The sequence below is a fragment of the Lampris incognitus genome, chromosome 10 (genome assembly GCF_029633865.1).
Source record: "Lampris incognitus isolate fLamInc1 chromosome 10, fLamInc1.hap2, whole genome shotgun sequence".
Taxonomy (NCBI): domain Eukaryota; kingdom Metazoa; phylum Chordata; class Actinopteri; order Lampriformes; family Lampridae; genus Lampris; species Lampris incognitus.
The window spans coordinates 31071710-31090937 of NC_079220.1; the positions used below are offsets into that span (position 1 = coordinate 31071710).

At 47.2% G+C, this 19228-nt stretch overlaps 1 protein-coding gene across 1 annotated transcript in view; it reads left to right on the forward strand.

Moving 5' to 3' along the window:
• The window catches only part of znf652 (zinc finger protein 652), a 40284-nt gene that overhangs the window by 8770 nt on the left and 12286 nt on the right, over window positions 1-19228 (forward strand). The window contains exon 7 of the mRNA XM_056288612.1: window positions 1574-1718. Within this exon, the coding sequence (XP_056144587.1) occupies window positions 1574-1718 (145 nt within the window). The remainder of the gene's footprint in view (window positions 1-1573; window positions 1719-19228) is intronic.

Consider the following 19228-nt stretch of genomic DNA (forward strand, 5'->3'; position numbering starts at 1 on the left):
GTGAATGGGGAAAAACACCAATCATTCTGACAGTGTTACAGAATATATTGTAACGAACATGAATAAGTAGACTCTCTAGCCCTTGGCTAACGGGTCGGACCCTTTAGTCGACTGGTTAACGTAGTCGCCCGTGGTGTGGGAGACTTGTGTTTGCGTCCTGGCTGCGGCGGTTCCTGGGCTGCCTCCCGAATTCGCTACGTTGGTGTCAGAAGTAGGATGGTGAATTTGCTACAATATGTTTGAAAGCAGCTTTGTAGAGGTGCTGTCATAGCCTAACACCAACAAATAGGTCAGATTCTTACTAAAAGTGATGGTATGTACTAAATACTCTGTCATGCTCTTGTGTGTGGAATCCCACCTAGATGATTTTGCAGGCCTTTATACAGTATTTAAGTAGTGACAAAAAATGGTTGTATTTTCAAATGAATTTACTTAATTTATGGTTTAATGTCGCAAAATGAGATTCTGACTAAAATCAGTCACTGCTTGTATGAGTACTGGAACACTTGCACCATGTGGTTTGTAACTGCCCCAAAAGTCAGCTATTTAAAACCAGCAACTTTCGTGAGTTCACTGCTCCCATAGTTTTGTGAACATTCATTTGACTGTTGTGTAGTCAGACCGAGTCTGCTGCTAAGATATTTTCCTTGTCAAATATTAGTGGAGTGTGAATACACATGGTTTACAGGTTGACTGTAATTTGGTCTGAATGTTAAAATAAAGTCTGGCGTTGTCTGGACTTTAACCAGGCCAGCCCATTGATTCGTTTTACCATGTTCTGATCTAGATTTTCAAGCTTATATCTGTCCCAGCATTGGTTTCAATTACTGATTAGGAAAAACTCTCTCAGACTCAAATTTAGAAAAAGCCCTTAACCAGTTAAGGCTCCCACCCAAGCCTTTCTTGTGGTCAACTACAAGTAAGAGGGGACAGTGAGCAAGTTGTGTGGGTGGTTGGGTGGGGCTGCTCCCTCATAATTCAAGAGTGCCTGTACTGTAATATATGTTTTACATGCTTAACTAAGGAGTACCCAAATAGGTCTCTCATCTAAAGTAGTGTAAGCTGTTTCTCCTTTTCAGTGCTTTATAGCAACTGTATTTTTCTTTCTTACCTGGGTTGTTTGTATCTAATATTTATCTCTTCTGGTGGTTCCCTGGAAATACCTGGCCAAGAAAACAGTGCTATTGTTGATTAATTTGCAGACATGCAAACAACAGTAAAATGTGTACAATATGTAGCTGATACAAAGAAAAAAAGAAGTACACTCAAAGAGAAACTACACTCTACGATTGCTTCAAAGGTTGGAGTCCATGGACAATATAATATAATGAAGAGCTAAAAAGTAGATTCAGTACCCCAGTTTCAGATTATTCACCATCGCTTCAGATGCGACAAGGGAGATAGTTTCAGTTTTTAATTTTGCAATGATTCCATGTATAGAAAGCAGAATTGATATAAGACCATGCCTAAATGTTGGTTTGTGTGTGTGTGTTTGTGTGTAGTTTATGCGTCTAGGTGTGCAGGCGTGCACACTTGAATGCCTGCCTTAATAAATCTGTTGCCTCTGCTGCAGAACTGTGACGAGCGATTCCAATACAAATATCAGCTGCGTTCCCACATGAGCATTCACATTGGACACAAGCAGTTCATGTGCCAGTGGTGTGGCAAAGACTTCAACATGAAACAGTACTTCGATGAACACATGAAAACACACACAGGTAAGAAACGAGAGCCTGTTTTCCCCCCTAGCCCTTGTGTTGTCCATACATTCTGCATACTGCCCTTGTCTTAAGGGTCATTTATGACCCACCTCCATTAAACCTCTAAATTAAAGCAACTTAATTCAATTTTAAACCTCAAATCTATTTTGCACGAAGAAACAACCTGTCATTCATCATACACTTTGTGACTATCCGGGTTTTCCCTCTTCACAGTGCAGAAAGACTGCATTTAATCAATGGACACCACTCGTTTTTATTACAACACACTTGTCACACTTGTTTTCTTTACTAAAGTAGCGGTTTCTTAATTATTATTATTATTATTATTGCGTAAGGTACTGCATAGGTGTAAAAATTAATTTCTTAGCAAGAGATAGCACTTGTATAGCCTAAGAAAGTAGCAGAAATGTGCAGGAAGTAGTTTTTGTCTTAGGGTCAAACATGACCCTAAGACAATCTTAGTACCCTAGTGATATACAGCTTTCGTGGAAATATGACCAAAAACAATGTTTCTCTTTTTCTAATGTTGGGTTCACTCTAGGAAAAGTCATAAAATTTCAGGTTGAAAAAAATTTTTTTTAGTCTTTTCTCTGCTGTTAAACACTGTTATGGGTCACTTTTTGACCCATACAACAGAAGGGCTAGCTCACCCTCTCTTGAAACTCACATTACGCTTCACAGTATGGTGATTTCAGGTTGGGAAAAAAAACCAATTCAATGTCAGATAAAATGTGTGGAATATTTCACTCACAAACCAAAATTCAACAAATGTATGTACTCAAAATATTTGAGTATTTTGGGGCTAAAGCTTTGCCGGAAAAAAAAAATCATGTTCCCTCAGTCAGACAATCCGTTGATCCTAAAAAAGGGAAGAAACAAGGCGTCTCCAAGATAAACAGCAGCAGGAGCAAATAGACTTCGCCCAGTCTATATAATAAGAGGGATGTAGAGCATCAAAGAGAAGCCTCACATATATTGTGGCTTGTAATGACTACCCAGACACATGCTATATTAAATCCCTCTGATTTTTCTTCCCCCACTGCTTTGTTATTTCCAAGACTAAACTGAGCAGTGCAGTCTGCAACATCCTTCAGTGCATTTCCCCAGCCATGCCTGCTGTGGGTGGACTCTCCATCGGCCCTGACTGTTCTATTTGTGTGGTGTAATTACTGTACCCTTTCCTTTCTGCCGCTACCAAGCAATTTGCCTTCCAACAGTGGGTGACACACCCAGTAGTGCCCTGTAATAGACAGCTTGGCTACCTCCCCCTCATACGCACACTTCCAAGTGCTAGCACTTGGAAGCATTTTGAATTCCACGGCACTTGTAATATGCACAAGCCTCTTTGGCTCTGTTCATACCTGGCATAAACTGATTCTAGGGTGATTGGGTCACAACTGGACAGCTAAATTTACAAGCGTGAACACAGTCAAAATGGAATGAAAATCTTGATCACCAAAACTATATACAGAGTTGGTCAGGTGCACATGACCACATTAATAATGTAGTGTGAACACATATCCCTTTTCAAACTGCTTAGGACTGCATTTTTCATGTGCATAAGCAGCATTACATGTACTTAAATAAGGCACAATATGGAGAAATTGATGTTAAAAAAATGTCTATATTCCATGAAGTCATTAGTGTTCAGTAAAGAGCAAACAACCATCTACCAACTACAACAAGGTGTTCAAATAACTGATGTAGCACCTCTGTTCCCAACTGACTAGAGATACTACACTTCAAACCCAGGTTCGGAAGTAGTAAGGTTAGAAAGGCTCACGAGAAGACTTTGTATGAGACTGAACACTTGGCAACTTTATTATACAATTGCTGTATGATTACCACTGTGATGCATTAATAGTATGAAATAATGACATTTCTTTCACAAACACTAAGCTCACCTAATAAAGAAAGGGCAAAGTATCAAACAAAAGTGTAAAGTGTCCCTCTGCTTAAAGTAGCAAAATAAACAAATGCACATATATCCTTTTGTCCCTTGGTTCTGTACTTTAATGGTCCTGCTTCCTCAGTGTTTAAAGAGTATTAGTTCTTTTGCTGGAAAAAAAATAGTTTCAACGTTCCTTTTACTGATATTGTGATCACTTATCTACCCAGGTAGAAAACTAAAGTGTACATGTGTTATCTTATCTGAAATCCTGACAAGGATCAGATCAGTCGCTCTGAAGAAAGGAATCTAAACCAGTTGGCCACACTGGTTCCAATTGTTCCCTGCTTGGAGTTGCTCACTGGTCAGGCTCGCCATCAAGCTGAGGCATGGCATGAAACCACATAATTCCAGGTTCAACAAAAAAAACAATCTGCACATATAGTACTGAAAATATTAGTTAAGATGTTCACTTTCTTATATCTTAAGATGAGACCTCATTGTCTGTGAATGTTCTCATTCATCCAGGTCATAGTTATCCAAAGGAATTGAATCAAGTGCAACTGGACTTGGTTATATATCCGTGAAGACGTTTCGCCTCTCATCCAAGAGGCTTCATCAGTTCATGCCTTTCTGACTAGACCAAGCTAGTCTGACTGGCTGGTGATGAAACTCAGATATTTAGCCTCTTTGGAGTCGTTATCAGAGCTATTGATGTCTATGGCTCTTTTGTGTTCCGATGTTTAGCAACGACAGTCTTTATCAGAGCTGTTGATGTCAATGGCTCTTTTGTGTTCCGATGTTTAGCAACGACAGTCATTGGAGGTGTTAGTCTCGACTTCGTTAGTGCTCCATTCAGTGGTCATGAGTCGTTGGAGCCGTTAGTGACCGACTGTTGTTCTTGGAGGCTAAGCTTTTGAGTCTCCTGGGTAGAGAGAAAAGGACGGCATTGTAAGTGAGAGATAGGTGGTGTCGCAGACCTCCTCCTCTGTTGAGGGATGGTTTTTCCAGTTTCACATAGATGGCTTCCTTCACCCCTCTTTCAAACCATCTATCTTCCCTGTCCAAAATGTGTACGTTGCTGTCCTCGAAGGAGTGTGTCTTCTCCCTTAGGTGTAGATAGACTGCTGAGTCTTGTCCTGAGGAGTTTGGCCTTCTGTGTTGGGCCATCCGTTTGTGCAGGGGTTGTTTGGTTTCTCCTATGTATAGGTCAGTGCAATCCTCATTGCATTGTACAGCATACACCAGATTGCTTTTCTGGGTGTGTGGTACACGGTCTTTGGGATGAACCAGTTTTTGTCGGAGTGTGTTGCTGGGTTTGAAGTATACAGGGATGCGATGTTTGTTAAAAATTCTCCTGAGTTTCTCGGAGACCCCAGAAACATACGGGATGACTATGTTATTCCTTCTGTTCCTCTTCTCCTTATCGCTCACCCTGTTGGTCTTTCTGGAACGTGGACCTTTGTGAAAACTGCAACACGTTCCAGTCAGATTAGCTTGGTCTAGTTAGAAAGGCACACACTGATGAAGCCTCTTGGATGAGAGGCGAAACGTCTTCACGGATATATTCCTTTGGATGAGACCTCATTAATTTCTATTTCTTATTTAACACAGTAGCATAAAACCACGAATTATGGAAATAACGATATTGTAGAGGAGCTCAAGCAGGAGTCGTGACAACTTTCTCTTTCAGCTACACAACGTGCACCATTTATTCCTTCCACCATTACAACAACAACAAAAAACCCGCGCAGCGGAAGTGTGTCACTGTCTACCCGAACCAAGGAAACAGCAGCTGTAAACTAACGTTCCTACTAGCTCAATAAGGGGAATTATGTAGCCCCATAGCCACTACACACGTCCCCCCAGAATTTGCCTTAATACGAAAAGTCAGTGTGGCGAGGGGGGCGGATCTCTCTGCCCCGACGGCTCTGCTGAACAGGAGCTGGGGCCTGGTTAACCGCAGGCAAAGCAGCAGAGTCCTCACAGCTGGACCGGGGAAAGGGAGGGGCTGGGGAAGCAGGGGGCGGCTCGCCGGGGGAGGGGGGGCAGAGCCGGGGGGCGTGACCAACAGGGCGGTCTAAGTCCAGGTGAGCAGGCTTGAGGCGGTCCACAGAAACCCGCTCCAGCCTGCTGCCAACCTCCACCACAAAGTGCTTATCTCCAGTGTCCCGTACCTGAAATGGGCCGTCGTAGGGTGGCTGCAGGGGACCACGGTGCGCGTCGTGACGGATGAAAACATACTCCGCCGACCGCAGCTCCGTGGGGACATAGCACTGAGAGCCGCCATGCTGAGAAGTGGGGACCGGTGCAAAAGCCCTGGCTTCCTCCTGCAGCGCAGTCCGTTGGCAGCTGGCGGACCAGGGAGCTGTGGCTGTTGGAAGGAAATCCCCCGGGACCCGAAGTGGCTGTCCGTAGACCAGTTCGGCGGATGAGGACTGGAGGTCCTCCTTGGGAGCCGTCCTGAGCCCAAGCATGACCCAAGGCAGTTTGTCGACCCAGCGGTCGTCCTTGAGGGTAGCCCGCAATGTGGCCTTCATCGAGCGATGGAACCTCTCGACCAATCCATTCGCCTGAGGGTGATATGCTGTGGTGCGATGGAGCCTCACCCCTAAACCCGCGGCGATCTCCTCCCAGAGCGCTGACGTGAATTGCGGCCCTCTGTCCGAGGAGAGGTCAGATGGGGTGCCAAAGAGGGCGACCCAGGTTCCGATGAACACTCGGGCAACCTCAGGTGCTGTCGTGGACGAAAGCGGGACGGCCTCTGGCCATCGCGTGGTCCTGTCAACCATGGTGAGCAGGTATGTGAAACCACGGGAGGGGGGTAGGGGGCCTACCAGGTCCACATTCACGTGGTCGAACCTCCTCTCAGGTACCGTGAAAGGTATCAGGGGCGCTTTGACGTGCCGGAGCACTTTGGAGCGTTGGCACTCCACACAGGTGTCAGCCCAGTCCCTCACATCCTTTTAGAGTCCATGCCAGACAAACTTTGCCGCCACCAACCTCTGTGAAGGCTTTCTGCCAGGGTGAGACAGCCCATGGACTGTGTCGAAGACCCGTCGCCTCCAAGCAGTCAGAACGACTGGTCGGGGCTGACCCGTAGAGACGTCGCACAGGAGTGTGGCGCCGGCGTCGTCAAAAGCCACATCCTCCAACTGCAGCCCTGTGTCAGTGGTCCTGTATGCCTGCACTCCTGGGTCAGCGGCCTGGTCAGCCGCCATCTGGCTGTAGTCGAGTCCCAAATGGGCGGCACCAGCGATGGCCCGGGGGGGACAGTCAGCGACCGGGTTGGACTTCCAAGCGACATGCCTCACGTTGGTGGTAAACTCTGAGATGTAGGCCAACTGCCGCTGCTGGCGGGCTGACCACGGCTCTGCCACCTTGGCCATCGCGAACACCAGCGGTTTGTGATCGACGAAAGCCGTGAACTGACGGCCCTCCAGTAGGAAACGAAAGTGCCTGACAGCGAGGAAAAGGCCAAGCAGCTCACGATCAAAGGTGCTGTATTTGCGCTCTCTCAGGTTCAACTGCCGGCTGAAGAAGGCAAGCGGCTGCCATGCACCGCTCACCCACTGCTCGTAAACCGCGCCGACAGCGTAGTCTGAAGCATCCGTCGTGATGGCAATGGGCGCTCCAGACACAGGGTGTGCCAGCATCGCCGCGTCAGCCAGGGCGGCCTTCACATCCTTAAAAGCCGTGTCCCTCTCTGCAGACCAGTCCACAGCATGTTTGGGGGCTGTGCCCTTCAGAGCCTCATATAGGGGGCGGAGGAGATCAGCAGCCCGGGGGATAAACCGGTGGTAGAAGGACACCATGCCAATTAACTCCCGGAGGGACTGGGCCGTGTGTGGGCGTGGAAAGTCTGAGACGGCCTCCACCTTAGATGGAAGGGGGGCGGCCCCGTCCTTGGTGACCCGGTGGCCCAGGAAGTCGATGGTGCTCAGACCAAACTGGCATTTGGCCGGGTTAACTATCAACCCGTGCAGACTGAGTCTCTCGAAAAGGGCTCTGAGGTGGGACACGTGCTCGGACATGGAGGTGCTAGCGACCAGGATGTCATCCAGGTACACAAAGAGGAAAGGCAGGTCCCGCAACACTGAGTCCATGAGGCGTTGGAAGGACTGCATGGCGTTCTTAAGCCCAAACGGCATGCGCAGGAACTCGAACAGTCCGAACGGAGTTGTCACAGCCGTTTTGGGGACATCAGCAGGATGGACGGGCACCTGGTGGTATCCACGGACGAGGTCCACCTTGGAAAAGATCACTTTCCCAGCCAGGTGGGCGGAGAAATCTTGGATGTGAGGGACCGGGTAGCAGTCCGGTGTTGTTGCGCCATTGAGCTGACGGTAGTCACCACATGGACGCCACCCACCGCCAGGCTTAGGCACTATGTGGAGGGGTGAAGCCCACGGGCTGCTGGAGCGACGGATAATGCCGAGGCGCTCCATGTTCTCAAACTCCGCCTTGGCGACAGAGAGCTTGGTCGGGTCGAGGCGCCGAGCTCGGGCGTGCACCGGCGGGCCGGTGGTGACGATGTGATGCTCAACCCCATGTTTGGTCATAGATGACGAGAATGTGGGCTGAGTGAGGTCAGGGAACTCGGAGAGAAGATGGAGAAACACGTCCTCATTGGAGAGCATGCTGGACAGCCTGACACGCGTGTGAAGCGAAGGTGACGGCGTCAATTAGGCGTCGATTCCTGACGTCCACCAGCAGCCCATGAGCACAAAGAAAATCTGCACCGAGGAGGGGAAATGCCACGTCGGCGGTGACAAAATCCCAGCTGAACCGCTGTCCGTTAAAACACATGTCAATGTGCCTCGTGCCATACGTACGGATAGAGCTGCCGTTAGCAGCTTCCATGGGAGGGCCGTGAGCGCCCGACAGGGCGTCCACACTCGATGCAGGTACGACACTCCTCTGCGCCCCAGTGTCGCATAGGAAACGCCGCCCCGAGATGGAGTCTCGCAGGAAAAGTAGCCTGTTGTCCTCCACGCCGACACCCATGGCCACTAGTGAGCGCCGGCCGACGAGCTGAAATTGCACGGGGAGGTGCACTTTTTCGCCTTGGCCCCGAACTTTGCATGGTAAAAGCACAGGCCGGGCTCCTGTCGCCGACCGGGGGTTGCCGCGGCGACCACCATGGAGTCACCAGGTGGTGGCGTCTGGGGGTGGGCAGGGGTGAGCGCGGACGCGCAGTGCTGCTGTTGGCTGGCCAAGAAGAACTTGTCAGCTTCTTCAGCTAGCTTGCGGCAATCGGTAATGCTGGTGTTAGCCAAAGCGGTCCGCACCTGAGCAGGCAGTTGTCGCAGAAACAGTTGTACAAAGAGGAAATCAGGTGTGTGCGCCGGTCCCAGCAGATTCAGCATTTTGTCCATGAGCTCGGATGGCTTGCTGTCACCCAAGCCTTGCAGAGAAAAGAGCCGGTGGGCCCTCTCGGCGTTGGAAAGTTCAAAAATCTTCAAGAGGTGGTCTTTGAGCCCCTTGTATTTGTCTGTCGCCGGAGGATTTGTAAGGAGACTCACCACTCTAGTTGCAGTCGAACATCCGAGCGCCGATACCACGTAGTAGTATTTCGTAGCATCATCCGTTATTTTGCGGATAGCAAACTGCGCTTCCGCCTGGGCGAACCGTGTCGTTGCCGATGACTCCCAGAACTCTGGCAATTTGAGAGAAACCGCGTTGATTTCGTCAACCATGTTCGTTCGAAAGATTGTCCCTGATAACTACCAAGAGACAAACATCGGGGTCACCAGTGTAGAGGAGCTCAAGCAGGAGTCATGACAACTTTCTCTTTCAGCTACACAACGTGCTCCATTTATTCCTTCCACCATTACAACAACAAAAAACCCGCGCAGCGGAAGTGTGTCACTGTAAACCCGAACCGAGGAAACAGCAGCCAGCAGCTGTAAACTAACGTTCCTACTAGCTCAATAAGGGGAATTATGTATCCCCATAACCCCTACAATATAATTTTACAGCATGTATTACTAATAGCTTGTTTTTACAAGACTATGTTTTACCATAACAGAATGAAATATTCCACCTTTAAACATTTTTCAAATTTTCTTATTTCTTTTAGAAACACATTTTATTTTTTCCATACTTATGAACTGGATATTAATATTGTGAATAAATTTAATATTTACCCTTAACTGTAACGTTAAATGTAATTCTAGCATATGATACAATGTATTTAACTTGTAATTGCTTTGGTACAAACCATCATGGATTTAGCTAAATGCTCCGTTTACCAGAGAATTCCATGAATTTAGTGCAACTACCCAAGGGGCAAACCCCCCCCCCACACCCCCTTTTTTCTGGAAATCAGACATGGGATGTTGTAAAAGGTTGGTAACTAGAAATGATATTTAGGACCTTCAAGGATCACAACCTGGGTGGACAACTTGGTCAACTAGCTTCTGGAAAGCTACAGGGTGGGTCCACACAATGCAACCCCTATTGTGAAATACAGTAATTACGCTGGCGTGATCAGATTCCATCGTTCTCTTTTTGATTAAATATGTCTGTGATAGTTCATACTAGAAACAAACTGAGCCCACCTATTGAAATAGCAGAATATAAGCTTTCAGATGATGAATCAGGTGTACCCCTCGGTGATGCCCTAGCCTAGAGAAGCTGAGGCGACTAGAAGCAGAGAAATAACATGCACTGCGGCAAACTGCAAAGATTCTTCGAGCAGATTGTGTGAATTCAAGAGGCAAACTCGTGAGAAGCATTCAACTGAGATATGCTTCACATCTGCTAATGACATGGTTCCTGACTCACTCTTCAACTCACAGCCATGCTGCTTAATGACAAGATACCAGAACTCAGTGAAGTTGGAAGAGTCATTGTTGATCAGCCAACAGCAGAGAAAGCTATCATTATGTCACAGCATGTCCTACAGCATGTCTCTGGGGTACCAACACCTTTGGGTATAGCCACTGCCTACTACATATTCAATCAGACACATAGTAAATCACTAATTATGCTGAACAACAGGCTGGGGCTTGGGAGCAGTTATGATCGTCTACAGCGTCAGCTGACAGCACAGAGTGAGAAGGTCATGCAGCAGGTTGAAACTGATGGTGTTAACATCCCAGAGATCATGACGAAAAACTGCAAGATTCCCCATGTGTTTGCCATGGACAATTTGGACTGGCAGAAGAAGACACTAGAGGGTGGGAGTTTCAATAACACCACTGCAATCATAATTGAAAACCAAGAGATCGAGAGAGTGCAGGAGAGTGCCAGACTCCCCACTTCCACTTCTGACAGAAGAAAGACTTTCTCTGATGTTGCTGACCCACCTGCTCCCATGTGTCACATCTCAGCTAAAGACAGGCAGAGGTCGAGGTCACTTGAGCACATTGAGAAGCTAGAGAGTCTGGTGACTCCTTCAGATGGTACGGCTGAAGACCTGTTGCTTGTGTGGCACCTAGCGAGAATGGTTACAACTTCACAGTTGTTGGATGCTCCTTCAGATGCAAAAGCAGGACTATCTGGCTTTTCTGCCTTCTGTAGAGACCTCCTCTCACATAGACAGGCCAGCATCATTGGCAAGCTTCCTCTCATCCCAGCATCTCCAACTGATCCTGCTGTCCTGAAAGAAGAGATGAAACGGCTGGTCAAGACATTGCGTGCACTGGGAGACAAATATACCGTTATGACTGGAGATCAGGGTACATATGAACTCGCAGTTGCCATCAGAGACGAGTTCTGCATTGTAGTCTTGCTGCTTGGGTACTTTCACCAAGCTCAAAACTACACGAAGGCTGTTTGCAAGTTCTTTGGGGGTGCAGGTGCAGAGGATCTTCTTGTTGCAGCTGGTCTGTGTCAGGAAGGGACCGCCAAGAAGATGTTTGGTGAGAGGGTTGACTACTACCAAACCATACGTGCCCTCAGGATCCTCAGTGAGGCCTTGTGGTGCCTGTACTAGGAAGCATTTGAGGCATGGGCAGCAGACAGAGAAACAGAACACTGGCAGTCACAGGTAGAAAATGTCTTGAAGATGTTGTTTGAGAAAGACACCATTGCCACTCAGAAGTCAGAGATCGTCCAGATGACACATCCACAGTTATTAGTCCTACAAAAGCAGATGTTGCTTTTTCCAGGAATCACTAAATGAGCAACCAACAGCAGTTTTCTGGTCAGTCTTCCTGGAGATGTCAGACATTCTCCGCAGGTTTATCTACTACCAGGAGGAAGGTGACTGGGTAGGACATCTCTGTGAATTGGCACGAATGCTACTTGACCTCACTGCAGCAGGCCACTACAAATATGGGCAGCAGTCTTTGCCTCTGTAATTGGCTGAGATGAAGAAACTGCCAGAAACAGCCCCAGAGGTACATGAAGTACTGATGGCGGGTGCATTTGTTGGGGGGAGAGCAAATGGCAATCACAGTGGTGTCTCCCCTGACATGCTTCTAGAGCAGACTTATAATGCAGATGCCAAGGAGGCAAGTGGTCTGGATGGCATAACACTCAACCCTGCTGCCCGGATGAAGTGGGTCTACACAAAACCACTCACTGCAGCTATCTCTGCAGAGCTCAAGTTTATGCTGCACCTCCATTCCTCCAACACACACCATGAATCTGGTTGGAGTCGTGTCACCAGGGATGCAGGGATGGTAGTCAAGGTCATGGCAGCAGTCGAAGCCAACCTGTTCACAGCAGCCACACCGTCCCTGATCAACATATCAACTGGACAATGTGCAGATTCCACAGTCAAGGACAACCTGACAAGCGTGAAAGTACTGGGTCTGAATGTACTGTCACTGTCCAGTGATCAGAAGAAGACAAGTATTGTGAAGCTTAACACCTTCCACACACAAAACTCAAAACCAAAGAAGTCCAGGGGGAAAACTTCTGCACCTGGCAAGAGCAATGAAGTTACTGCCCTTCTGCGCATGACACAGATCATTGCCAGTGGTGGAGAACTCAACATTGTTGACTTCATATGCAACCACGAGTGCAGTGACTTTCCCCCACCCCTCTTCCAGGAAGATGGCAGTAACTGGTACCAAGGCAAGCCTAGTGAAGATCCTGAAAAAGGAGACCAACGTGACCAGTATCCCTGATCTGCTTCAAGATGACAAAAAGACAGCAGTAGTCATTGATGCTATGTGCGCCATATGACACTGGTCTTTTCACAAAAGTGAAAGAGTTGGAACCATCACTAAGTGATACAAAAACCTGCTGCTGAATGATGTGCCTGCCGGCACTGAGATCATACACTTCTGTTGTGACAGATACAATGGACCCAGCCTTAAGTCAGCTGAGCAGGAACAGATATATGCCCAATCAACACCAGCCAAAGTATGTATATGAAGTCAGTGAGCAGTACACAGCTCCTGATCCAAAGGAGTTTTTTTGCAGTGTCAGCTAATAAAGCAAACCTTCTGAGCGTCCTCTGTGAGAAATGGTGTGAGAATGAACAACTGGAACTTGCTCTTGGCCCAACTCATCTCTACCTGGATGGTGGATTCAAAGAAGAGACGAAGAGCGCAGTGCTCACAGAAGGGTCTGTTATGGATGTTCCTGCTCTGGAATCCACACAGCAGGAGGCTGATACTAGGATAATACTCCACACCCTCTACAGTGTCTAGAATGAAGGACTTGCCAGAGTTGTCATCCATGCCAATGACACCAACATCATTACCATGTGCCTGTACAACGTGCCTGTACAACAGTGCAACGAACCTCAGCAATCTACCAGAGCTGTGGGAGAGAACAGCCCAGAATGCATACCTGCCTATACATGAAATGGTTGTGGCACTGGGACCTTCACAATGTTGTGCCATGCCCTTCGTCCACAGTCTGAGTGGTAGATATACCACTAGTTATCCATATTTCACTGGAAAGAAGGCATGGTTCAAGAGCAGCATGAGTCTGGACACACCTGCACTTGAAGTGTTTGGTGAGAACCCTGCCGATGCCATAAAAGATGACCTCCTTAACCAGGCATGAGACCTTACCATAGCTGTGTACACAACCACAGCTGATCACTTTTAAGGATTCTGATTTGGGCAAACTGAGAGCATGCAAGTTCCTAAACAACAGATGAATGCTCTTAAAGCTACTACCCCGAACAGAGAACGCATTTCTCCTGCACCTGAAAAGGGCTGCTCTGGCAACCATCATTGACAAGAATGCACACGTCGCCAAGCCGGAAATTTCCTCATGCACAGAATTGGGATTGTCTCTGGATAATGGAAATGCAGTTCCGGTTCCATCTACACAGCAAGCCTGGCATGTGTCGATGAACAAGACAATCTCATATGGATGTGTCAAAGGCTACCAGAAGAATTGTTCCTGTGCAAAGAAGGCAGTTCCATGCTACATAGGGTGCCATTGCCAGGGACTGGCAACCAAATGCAGCAGGATACACACTGCAACAATTGAGAGCAGTGACAGCAGCGGTGACTCAGAAAATGACTAGAAGGCAAAAACTTACTCAAAATAGCTGCTATGAAACTACCATGGATACCAAAATTTGTTGTAACGTTGGACATTTATATTCAGTGTTTAAAATGGCAATCCCGTTTTTTAGTTTTGGCCAAGTGAAGGATTATTTTGTATTCAACGTCTGTTATTCTGTCATATCTGCTGATGGACAATGCCAATCTGTAGTTAATAACCAAGAAGGGAGTGTTAAAGTGAAATAAATGTTTTGCCGCCAGGAAATTTGTTTCTTTCATTATCAAAATAGGATTTTTTCCATGAAAACAGAGACATTGATTTGCACAAATAATAGCAGGATATTATTTTGGCAGTAACAGCTTAACATTTCAATTCCCAGATAAGTTTAACTCAGTTTGGTTTGACCTACAACACAAAATACCTTCAATTAAAGGGTGGCGCGGAAACCGTGGCGGTGATTTGCAATTTTCGCTGTCTGTAGCTTTCCAGTAGCTAGTTGACCAGGTTGTCCACCCAGGTTATGATCCTAGAAGGTCCTAGATATCATTTCTGGTGCACAACCTTTTACAACATTCTATCTCTGTAAAACCCCTGTGCCCCCCGGGTAAACGCACATTTAACGTCCGTCCTTCCATCCATCCATCCATTATCTTAACCGCTTATCCTGCTCTCAACACCAAACAAGTTGAGTTAACACCATACATACTTGTACGAGGATACAAGATACGCATGTAACAAAAATAAAGCAACCTAGCTGCCTCGCTAAATATAGCATAACAAAACATAACAATGATAGAGAATGCACCAATGTAACACTCAAAACATTTCACAATACTTCCTTATTACCCCGGTTGATTTTTTGTTTTTATAGTATTGTAGCGAATTCGGGGGGCAGCTCGGGAGCCGCCGCAGCCGGGACGCGAACCCGCGTCTCCCGCACCAACGTTAACCAGTCGACTGAAGGGTCCATCCCGTTAGCCAAGGGCTAAGCGAGTCTGTTTATCCGTGCACGTTACACTACCTCCCCCCCTCCTTCGGGAAGGGCGTCCCCGGCCGGACCGTCACAGCCGGGGCGCGAACTCGTTTATTCAACAAGTTCGCGCCCCAGCTGTGAACTCGTGGAATACACGAGTGCGTGCCCCGGCTGTGACGGTCCGGCCGAGGACGCCCTTCCCCGAAGGAAGGGGGCAATGTAACGATCACGAATTGGTGAGATCGTGAAGGACCGTGAGGCCATCGGAAGCGTTTAGTGTAACTTACACGAATAAGTAGACACGTTAGCCCTTGGCTAACAGGTCGGACCCTTTAGTCGACTGGTTAACGTTGTCGCCCGCTGTGCAGGACATCCGGGTTCGTGTGGCAGTTCCCGAGCTGCCCCCCGAATTCGCTACAGTATGTAATTCCAACAACAGAGTTTACTGTAAAACGCTATCGTTTTTCAAGCTGGCAATCACTATAGGCTGTAGCTAGCAACCCTGTTGCTTTAGCTGGCGAACGTGCTTCATGTTGATTTACCGGAGTTCCCGGTAGAAAAATTGAAAAACTAAGAAATAAACCTGGCTCCTCTCTTCAACAGTACATTACCAAGTACATCAAGAGTACATTATTAGCAATGATTGATATACATTAACAGAATATTTTCATGTTTTGTAAATACTTTTTAAACATTTCTCGCCAAGCTTTTCCACAGATAATTTGCATGGCAAGAAGCCTTTGTCTCTCACTTCATTACAGCAGGCATGCGCTCTCTACTGGACGTCTTTCTTTGGTTTTTTAAACTGACATCCATCCATTATCCAAACCGCTTATCCTGTAGTCGAGCAGGAGAAATGGGTTCCCATTTACCCACTGGCTTCTTTTTTTTCTTTTTTTTTTTTTTCTTTTTTTTGGTAACCTGATTTTTTTTTAGGATCCTAATTGTGTCTAGGTAAGAATTTGTCATGGTGCCAAGGTCAGTTAATGGCCCATGGGATTCGTTTGGCGGCCATCTTGAATTGATGTCCACGCGAATGGCAAAAAAAAAGCGTTGATTTTCACAACTCCTGAACCAGACGACAAACAAAGACAAATGAACCCACTTTTTCATATAATTTTGACACCAGGGATCAAATGGAAAGGTCACTGAGATGGTACAACCACTGTTTATTGGTGAAAAACAAGCAAATTAGAAATTCAAGGCTCATAACAATATAACTTTTTCTATTTTGTTTCGCAGTAGTTTCCTGCAATAGCCAAATTAAACTACTTTATTCTCTTATATCAACTGCAAGGTTATTACATGGATGGCAATCACTCTAACTGACATAGACAGCAATCTGATAATACTAGCTAACTGGATGCAAAAGTCATCAAAACCCAATTTCACTGATCACCATCATCATCCATCTCATCATCAATCTCCACCTCATCCTCTTCCCCCTCATCATCATCACTGACTACCCCAGCAGCCAACAGGTCAATGACAGATGGGGGCAGAATTGGTCCACAAGACCAGACAGGCTCCAAAATCCCCCCCTTCTTTCTTCTCCCACCCCTGACCCTCGTCATATGGTTTAGGCCTTCAGAAGATCGGCTCAGCTGCGTGCTTGTGACAGGCCACTCTATAGTTCACTTGCTGGATGTGGAGAATGAGTGAGTCTTGGCAGGGGGCAGGCGAGCAAAATTGACTCTCAACTTGCTGCTGAGTGTCTTGTCTTCTCCCACAATCTTCTTGAGCATCTTGCTCCTGACCAGGTTGACTGATGTCTCATGTGCTTGACTGTACATCATGCATGTGAAGCCCTCCAGCTGCTCCTGCACTTCTGGGTTCAACTCATTGCCCAGCTGACTGTGAAAAGATTGTGCTTTCTGTAGAACGTTTGCTCTTTCCAAATCTTGCATTCTATTCAATATACATAACATGCCAAACTATCTAAAAATTAATTCACCAACCTGAAAGCCTTTTGAAATTTGGGGTTCTTCTGGAGCTTTTTGAGCGGTGCCACCTTGCCCTTACCCTTGCCCTTGAAGGCGCTGGTACAGTCCTCACCACTGAATACATAGTAGCTGAGCAGGGTGCTGCAGTACGGCTGCCCAGAGAGGTGGCTGGCTCCGTGACATTGACCAGCTGACGGTGCCTGCTTGTGCCAGTGTCAAGACAGATGACAAGGTTGATGGTGTCAGCGTGATGCAGGAGGATGAAGAAGATGTCGGTGTCCAGGGTCCTTACTACTGTCGACTTGAAGCCCAGCTTGATGGCATGATGCAGGTAGAGCACAACCTTGCTGTCTGTCTCCTCCTGGTCTGACTGGAGGGCATGGCTCTCAGTGACCTCAACCTGAAATGGAACAAACCACCCTATTGCATGGTAGCTTATATTCTTGGCAAACAATCTGCTAACACAAGACCCCATTGAAGTTTCCTAGGTATGGATCAATCAACGTACTTCTCCATGTGATGACATTAGCTGATTAGCTGTTCCCTCCATGATGAGAACAGCTGTCTCTCACTTCGCCAGCTGGGATGCTGCCTCCTTACTCCCTCAGACCTTGAGCGTCAACTGGCAGAGCTGCCACTTGTTCTCCTCATTGCCCAGAAAGAGCTTAAAGTCCTGGGGTTTCCTAGTAGCTGTGCCCTGCACTGTGAACTTGTCAGAGAAGCCATGCCTCAGCCTCTCCTGCACCTTGATGGAGTCAGGCTGATAGGAGTCAGTGGAGAAGATAAAGTGCTTCTCTGCCACCATCTGGTCCAGTACCTGCAGGCAGATTTCTCCAAATGTATGAGGCAGGTTTGTGAGAGCATGAAAGAGGGCGTTCCCAGTTTGGATGAAGATGGCATCCTTGGGGTAGGGTACTCCATCTGTCTCGTCATCCAAGAGGAAGTGCAGCATGATGGCTTTGTTGGTCTTGGCAAAAAACCCATCAGGAGTGCCCAGGGAGTGAGAGACAGGTGAGAGGCAGTAGTACATCAGCTCATCAAGATCAAGCGATCCCTCCTTGACCTGTGACTTGACAAGCAGCTGGAAGGCCTGGTTGCTCTGCTGCTGGTACTGTATGAGCTGCAACACAATGACAAGCATATAGTACAACCAATGCACCAGAACATTAAGCTAAATGGGATTCTGGGGCTGATGATGTGCAAATTAATATATCAAAGCATAGAACATGTAAATTGCTTTACCTTTCCCTCTGAGGATGTGAGCTTGACCATCTTGTTGCAGGCCTCCATCATCAACAGCTTCTGCTTCTTGATGAGGTTGAAGAAGCTTGTCTCATACCCACCCTGAAGATGGTCTCGGATGAACGCCTGCTTGGCAGCCTTGCCAACAGCCTCCGCATGGAGGACATCAACCTTGACCTCAAGGGAGACAGTAGCACCGGAGGTGAGAGAGTAGAGGCGCTCTTTGTCCATCATTTGGAAGGGGTTGGTGAAACTCGTTATTCTTGATTTCAGATCCCCATTAATCACTGCCTCAGCAGCAACTGTTCTTCCTGGGGCCTAACTCTTGATGGCAGTGATGGTGCACTGGAATGCCTCCTCACTTTTCTTGATCTGGGCCAGGTCCAGCTCACGATGTTTCCCAGCCTTGGGGAACTCAGGGTCATCAATAAGACCACCCATCTCCAGCAACATCTGAAAGTACTGGGCTTGTGCAGGTGTGGTTCGGCACCAGTGCTGATAGGCTGGGAAGTTGGTGAAGATGCCAAGCAGACCTGCAAATGGAACCAATTCCAATTTAACATTCAACAGAAACCAAGCTGCCACTATAACCTACTATTCTATAATTTGACCCTCGGTGCATACCTGAGGACTTGGCAAACTTCATGAAGGTCTCTTTCATGGTCTTGTCTACAGCACTCAGGGCACCAAGGATGAGGGAGAGACCCACGGTGATGGCCCCTTTCTTGATGAGGTCTGTGGCACCCGGATGAGTCAGTTCCAGGTTGGTGAGGAAGACCTCAAATCAGACCAGGTACCTGATGAAGCAAGCGGGAATAATGCTGTTGAGTGTTGAATGTGACTATGTTATATAAGCTGTAAAGTTTCACAGTCTTAATCACATACAATATTACAACTTTGTTAGATATAATTACCTGGAGTAGTTCTGACCATCAAAAGGGAAGAACAAGTCCACCATGTCCCCATTGCACTTATGGAAGAGCGCCAGGTTGTTGGTTTTCACAGAGAAGAGGAGCATGAAAAAAAGCCGCCCATC